This window comes from Vicia villosa, linkage group LG2, assembly GCF_029867415.1.
Source record: "Vicia villosa cultivar HV-30 ecotype Madison, WI linkage group LG2, Vvil1.0, whole genome shotgun sequence".
Taxonomy (NCBI): Eukaryota; Viridiplantae; Streptophyta; class Magnoliopsida; order Fabales; family Fabaceae; genus Vicia; species Vicia villosa.
In genome coordinates this window covers 179,177,625-179,184,853 of record NC_081181.1, presented here as the reverse complement: position 1 = coordinate 179,184,853, position 7,229 = coordinate 179,177,625, and the positions used below count along the sequence as shown (strand labels likewise).

The window sequence follows — 7,229 nt, the reverse complement described above, 5'->3', positions numbered from 1 at the left end:
ACTAATTTTTGAAAAAAAATTGTTTTCGGATGTGCATCTACAAAAGCAAAGACATAATTGAAATTTCACTAAATGACTAAGCGATTCAAGGGGTCTATTGATTATTTTCAGTTGATTATACATGTTTAAAATAATAATAAAAAATAGCAGTATATTTACAATCGTGTAAGAGAAGCTTTTACCAGATAAATGATATTTGAATATAAAATTGTAATAGAATTCGAGAATGGTATATATGAACTGCCACAATAAATAAACCGAACTGGCACACTTTATTATTTCGAAATCCTTATTTCTAACGGCTATTTCCATTTCTACCTCTATTTTTTTTTTGTCTTCTTTCTTCTTTCTCTACAAATTCAACGCTCTCTCTTCGTTCAGTTCACTCTCAACTAAACCAATCCTTTCAATGGCAGAAATTATTCAGGGTCCAAAGGTTCGGGTAGTGGCAAAAATTCGTGGGTTTTCGGATCCAGATATCAATTTCGAAACCTCCAGAACCGTGGAGTGGGTTTCCGTCAACACAGAAAGTTCTGGGGAAGTTACCATCTCTTTTAAAGAACAATCTTCTAGGTATGATTACTTTCTTAATTATTCAGTTTTCAGCTTGTGATAAGTGAAATTTGACTGGAGAATCCGAAATTGAAATAATAATTGGAAAAAATGGGGAAAATTTTGAGTTTCAGGGTTTGTGAGTTATGCATTTTGAGTGAAATCTGAGTTTTAGGGTTTGTGAATTGTGCAATTTTTGTATTGTTTGTTATAAAGTATAGACCATGGTTAGTTTCTGAATTATGCAGTTTTAGCTTAGTGAAGTTCCGTAGACGAATGAGAAGTTGTAACTTAATTCTGTAATATAGGAAGACTTGTAATGTTCATAATTCATCATTTTTTATTTAAAATTTCACAATTCAGAGCTGAATACTAACACATCTGAGAAATTAGGGCTAAGTAGTGGGTTGTGCACTGAGATTAGATTCTGTTCCGCAAAATAATATTTATTACATTTGGTTATTTGTTGGTTTAACCGGTAGAGTTAATCACTTCTCAGCATTGTCTATAATGAAAATCTCCTAGTAGAGTTTATATCTCTCAACTCCTCTTCAAGCTTTTGTTCTTTTCTCTCAATGTATTTAACTAACATGTTTTTAGCTCTTTTGGGATTCAATTTCCGTTTATTTATTAAATTATCTCGAATAGTTTTCTTGTAGGGGTACATTTCAGTTTATAGTTTGTAGTTGTAGTAATGCCATGGAAATATTTGTGATTGTTTTTTTTTTTTTAAAACTTGTTGTTGTTTTTAAATGGAGGTGATTGCAATTACTTGATTTAATGTTAATCCTTGCGGTGCAGCCGGTATGCAGTTGACTACTGCTACAACGAACATGAAGATAATGAAGTAATCTATTCAAAGGAGGTGAAACCTCTTGTTTCGGCTGCTTTTGAAGGTATTAATAGCACGGTTATCGCTCATGGAGCTAGAGGCAGTGGCAAAACTCAATTAATTCAGGTTTGAATCAATTTTGTTTATAAAAATATTTCTATGAAATTTTGTTTTTAGTTTTTATTTTTCTGAAATTCTGTTTTTTATTTTATTTTAATAATTACTTTGTTCTTGAAGGGCTCTTTGGAGAAATCGGGTTTGGCAATGCTGGCTATTTCGGAGTTTCTCTCTGTGGCTGAGAAAAATGAGAAATCTATAGCAGTTTCTTTCTATGATGTTGATCATCAAGACCATGCTGCTGATTTATTAAATCCAGAACAATCACCAATTTTGGTGCTTGAAGATCACGGAAGAATTCAGTTTAAAGGACTTACTCAAGTAAAAATTGTAGTGGTTAATTTTCTGATTTGAAAAAATTGAAATTTTACACTTGTATAGTAGACAAGTAATATTGTTGCATTTTTTTTTACAGACTCCTGTGAAATCCATTGCTGAGTTTCAGAATTTATACATCACAGCATGTTCTGCGCACACGGCTGCACCCAAGAAAGGATTTGAGGCTGCACCCAAAAAAGGACTTGAGCCTGCTCGGAGAAGCCACTTGGGATTAATTGTTCATGTCTTTGAACATAATGAAAGTGCAAATGGTCTTGTGAGCAAAATGAATTTTGTTGATATGGCAGGTAGCCCTTGCTCAACTTAAAATGGTCCAGTAACCCTTGCTTATTTTTCTAGCTTTTGTTGACATATCTTAAAATTTAACTAAATAGTATTGCTCATTTATTATCAGGTTATGAAGATCCTAGAAGGAAAAGTGGCGATGCTTCTGGTGTTGCTGAGAATAACAAAATTAACAAGTCAATTTATGCCTTACTGAATGTTTGTCATGCTTTGAGCGCAAATGAAAGTCGTGTCCCCTTTCGGGAAAGTAAACTCACACGCATGTTGCAGGACTCCTTGAGGGGAACTAGCAAAGTTTTGCTGGTTTCGTGCTTGGTATGTGATTGATTTTTTGTCATTTTTTTTTTTCATTTGCAATTAGTAATTAAATTTTAATTTTGTCCATTTTCTTTTGTATAATGTGAACTTAGAACCCATCATTTTGCCAAGACACTGTTTACATGCTTAGCTTAGCATCACGGTCATGTCAAAGGTCTCATCGAACGCCTTTTGGTTCAACGATGAAAACTGCTAGTTCAACCAGACAGACAGTGAACTTAGAGTCCACAAAGAAAATTGCAAGTTCAGCAAGACAAACAGTTACCTTAGATTCCTCAAAGAAAATTGCAAGTTCAGCAAGACAAACAGCTACCTTAGATTCCTCAAAGAAAATTGCAAGTTCAGCAAGACAAACAGTTACCTTAGATTCCTCAAAGAAAATTGCAAGTTCAGCAAGACAAACAATTACCTTAGATTCCTCAAAGAAAAGTGTGAGTTCAGTAAGACAGCCAGTTACCTTAGATTCCACAAAGAAAAGTGCAAGTTCTGTAAGACAGACAGTTACCTTAGATTCTACAAGGAAAAGTGCAAGTTCTGTAAGGCAGTCAAAAACCTTAGATTCAACAAGGAAAAGTGAAAATTCAGTAAGGCAGTCAAAAACCTTAGATTCAACAAGGAAAAGTGAAAATTCAGTAAGGCAGACAAAAACCTTAGATTCAACAAGGAGAAGTGAAAATTCAGAGACAAAAACCTTAGATTCCACAAAGAAAAGTGCAAGTTCAGCAAGACAGACAGTGGCCTCAGTTTCCGCGAAGAAAAGTACAGGTTCAGCAATGCAGTTCGTGACTGTTCGTAAAAACAAGATACCCAAAAGTGTTTCTGCATCAACAAAAGAATTACCAGGTTCCATATCTCATACATATGATGAAGAAACATGTGTTATTGCTATGAAGTCTGAAATACAAGGAAGGTTTGTATTGAATTTTTATGCATATTTTATTCGTTAAACTTAATAGCTTTTTACTGTTATCTGTTTATGGATATTGACTTTTTTTCCTTTGGATTGAAGGAAATTGTTTGATGAAGTCAGCCACTCTGCTGCTAAAGCCGAGAAGGTATACTTTTCTTATTCCTTTCTTATACACAACATTTATGTGTGGGTCTACTTTAATGAGAACAATATGACGTAACTTGATTCATGTTATGGAAGCATCAGAGCCTTTATTGGTAATGCCTCATTTATAAATTAGTTTCTTATGTTGTAAATGAAAAACAAACTGCAATGCTCAATATATCCACTGGTGTATCAAACCCAATGTAGGACAATTCAATATCAAAAGATGGAAGTTATGTCCGGGTAAACTCTAGAGTACATAAGTTAAATAATCACCTAAAATCCTAACACGAAGAAAACTTAGACACTACCGTTCTCAATTTATTTATCTGACATGGACAACCGTGAGGTGTCATCATGTTATTAATGAATAGATTTGTATTTTTGTAGGAAATTACCATTGCTGATGTAACCAACACATCACAGCCTTTACTGGTAATGCATATTATATATATATATATATATATATATATATATATATATATATATATATATATATATATATATATATATATTTTTTTTTGGATTATATTGTTAATGGTAAACAAATTAGAAAGCTCATTACATCAATTGGCCTATCAAATGCAGGACAATTCATTATCAGAAGATGTATATCATGTTGAACTAAACTCTAGAGTTGAAAAGGTAATAAATAACAAAAAACTCCAATATGAACACAACTTAGGAAAAAAATCCTCATTTTATTTACCTGACTTGGGAAAATGCTCTATGCTGGACAACTCACTTGCAGATGCTAGTAATAATGTCAAACTCAATATGATGATATACAAAATGTGATGGATCTTGTAGAATATAAGTTAAAATCGGTCAGGAAACTAATAAGTATCTGCTGCAGGTTGACTCATCTTTGAATGCTAGCAGTAAAGTGGAACTTGATCCCAAAGTGGAAAAGGTAATTTTCTTCTATTTATTCCATCAGTTTTCAGTTTTCTCTTTTCATTTTATTATTTTATGATATTTTTTTCTAACAAAACTTTATCATGTTCTTCTGGTAGAGTTAATAAATATGAAATACTAACTATTTTTATTGTGTCACTAGGGTACTTCTTTTGAGGATAAAGAGGAGACGAATTATATCATTAATTACTCCAAAGATTTGTCAATGGCTAACGAAGGTATATGTGATTAAATAAATTGTTGACATATAAATTGTTTTACAAATCATAGAATGCATATTTATTTATATAGATGTCTTTTGTCATTACAGGTCATAACATGAACAAGGAGAACAACAACTTAATGGAAAATGAAGATTGTTCACCACCCATTAGTTCCCAATTGCGTGAACTTCAGTCTCTCGTTTCATCAACTCCATTATGCATGCAGTTACCAGAGGAGAAATTGATTTCACTTGATGATAATCAAATTTCTACTAAAACTGCAGAACCAAGAACTTCTGATACTGAACACCTAGATGTAATGAATAATAAAAGTTTTTGGGAAACATTCAACATGCATGGTTATGAAATGAAGGTTTGATCTATTCATGAATATCCTTTATCTTCTAAAGTTTATTTTCATTGTTTTAACTCATAATTTTGTTTAATTGCAGAATTCTACTGAAGTTTCAGAACCAAGAACTCTTGATATTGAAATACGAGATGGAATGAATGCCAAAAGTCCTTGGGAAACATTCAACATGCATGGTTCTGGAATGAAGGTTTGATCTATTCATAAATATTACTTATAGACCTTCTTCTAAGTTTATTTTCATAATTTTAACTCAAAATTTTGTTTAATTACAGAATTCTACTGAAGTTACAGAAGAACCAAGAACTCCTGATATTGACATACGAGATGTAATGAATACCAAAAGTCATTGGGAAACATTTAACTTGCATGGTTCTGGATTCAAGGTGTGATCTATTCATAAATATTACTTATAGACCTGCCAAGTTTATTTTCGTTGTTTTAACTCAGAATTTTGTTTAATTGCAGAATTCTACTGAAGTTACAGAACCAAGAACTCCTGATATTGACATACGAGATGCAATGAATACCAAAAGTCCTTGGGAAACATTTATGTTGCATGGTTCTGGAAGGAAGGTTTGATCTATTCATAAATATTACATATAGACCTTCAAAGTTTATTTTTGTTGTTTTAACTCATAATGTTGTTTAATTGCAGAATTCTACTAAAGTTGCAGAACCAAGAACTCCTGATGTTGACATACGAGATGTAATGAATACCAAAAGTCCTTGGGAAACATTTAACTTGCATGGTTCTGGAATGAAGGTTTGATCTATTTATAAATATCGTTAATTCTTCTAAAGTTTATTTTCATTGTTTTAACTCCTAATTTTGTTTAATTTCAGAATTCTCTTGTTAAAGACTACCTTAGAATTTTAAACACAGCGGAAAAGTAAGTGAACATTTTGTGTATACACACATGTTCAATTTATTATTAGAAATGTATATATCTTCTCTCTTATATCAAGTTCATGTTTGGATAAACAACTTATATATAGCTTATAGAACAATTGCTTATCATATGATAAACATTTATATAAAACTATTTCTGTACCGAAATATACGAATAGTTAAATTGTTTTCGTTTAAGGTACAAACCATTTTTATAAGCCCAAATAATTCATTCCTAATAAGTCTTACACACAATTTCTTATAACTCTTCTGTCAAAAATTGTTTCATACCTTCTATGAGAAGTCTAACTTGTTTACTTTTGGTTTTCTTCTATATTAACATTGTCAGGGATGAATTAAAGAAGTTAAAGGTTAGAAATGCGTTTCACCTTTTAATATTAAGTTAATTTTTTCCCCCTATCTATCTTGTGCTTTAACTGACCTGGATTTTTTCTTACAGGGAATTGGAGAGAAGAGAGCAAACTATATACTCGAACTTCGTGAAGAATCTCCAGAACCTTTCAAGAGTGTATGTGTCCTAAAATGATTTATTTTTGTTATATATTATTATAGTTTTTTTATCATAATAATTAGTTACAAGGTATCTAATAACTAATTTTGGTATTGTGAACCAATTTTTTCATTAATAGCTTGATGATCTGAAGGATATTGGACTTTCCGAAAAACAGGTATCATTATTCTTCCCATAGTGTATAGTCATATTCTTTTTAAATTTAAATATTTGATTGTCCATGACTAACAATCTAATAAATTCTTCTCATAAGTAACTGATCATTTTATTCTGGTGCAGATTAAGGGAATGATGAAGAAGGAAGTTGGAGAGCTTTTCAATTAGTTCTAATAACATTATTGATTGCTTGTATTAAAATGAAATTTATTCTGGCAACCTAAAGTTGCCTTTGAGCTGTGTGACATTCATGTATGTATAAATAATTCTTTCATTATATAGGATGAAATTATATATTGGAATATGGAAGCAAAATGAGAAAAAAATAACGGTCAATTATTTGTAAGTGAGAATTCTTAAACTTGTTTCCTTGCCTCACATTTGTTTCTATTTAAGAAATAGTTGCCAAATTAGTTTTCTCGAGAGATTTGCACAATTACTTAATTAATTTTATTTTGGCTAAATATCTTAGTGGTCTTCTAAAATTTTCAATCATCAGTTTCATCCCACGTTTCTTAAGAGTGTGTTTGGATGAAGCATATTATGGAGTATTTCATCTACGTTAAATTTAATCATTTTGAAATGACACCAAAAACCAAAGAATTTGAAATTCCTCTCATGTTCCATAGAATGTATTTGTTATTATTATTTCTACAAATTT

General features: G+C 31.4%; 1 protein-coding gene across 2 annotated transcripts; it reads left to right on the top strand.

The window, feature by feature from the left end:
* Positions 1–276: 276 nt before the first annotated feature.
* LOC131653124 (kinesin-like protein KIN-10C) lies at positions 277–6,984 on the top strand. Of its 2 annotated transcripts, XM_058923186.1 has the most exons (21): positions 277–573; positions 1,354–1,510; positions 1,622–1,822; positions 1,917–2,127; positions 2,235–2,440; positions 2,536–3,353; positions 3,453–3,498; positions 3,888–3,932; positions 4,086–4,142; positions 4,354–4,410; positions 4,558–4,633; positions 4,726–4,991; positions 5,071–5,178; positions 5,264–5,374; positions 5,457–5,564; positions 5,647–5,754; positions 5,835–5,881; positions 6,230–6,251; positions 6,341–6,409; positions 6,531–6,569; positions 6,692–6,983. In XM_058923186.1, exons 1-21 carry the CDS (start codon positions 410–412, stop codon positions 6,734–6,736), a joined length of 2,961 nt encoding a protein of 986 aa, XP_058779169.1. In that variant the 5' UTR covers positions 277–409; the 3' UTR covers positions 6,737–6,983. The 2 variants fall into 2 exon arrangements, with proteins under 2 accessions (XP_058779169.1, XP_058779170.1); XM_058923187.1 differs by lacking the exons at positions 3,888–3,932; positions 4,086–4,142 and having other exon boundaries at positions 6,692–6,984.
* The last annotated feature ends 245 nt before the right edge of the window (positions 6,985–7,229 follow it).

Coding starts and splice junctions, on each gene's coding strand:
- LOC131653124 (XM_058923186.1), top strand. CDS start 410: ATGGCAGAAATTATTCAGGGTCCAAAGGTTCGGGTAGTGGCAAAAATT. Junction 1,823..1,916: donor AGTTTAAAGGACTTACTCAA/GTAAAAATTGTA, acceptor TTTTTTTTACAG/ACTCCTGTGAAATCCATTGC. Junction 6,252..6,340: donor ATGAATTAAAGAAGTTAAAG/GTTAGAAATGCG, acceptor TTTTTCTTACAG/GGAATTGGAGAGAAGAGAGC.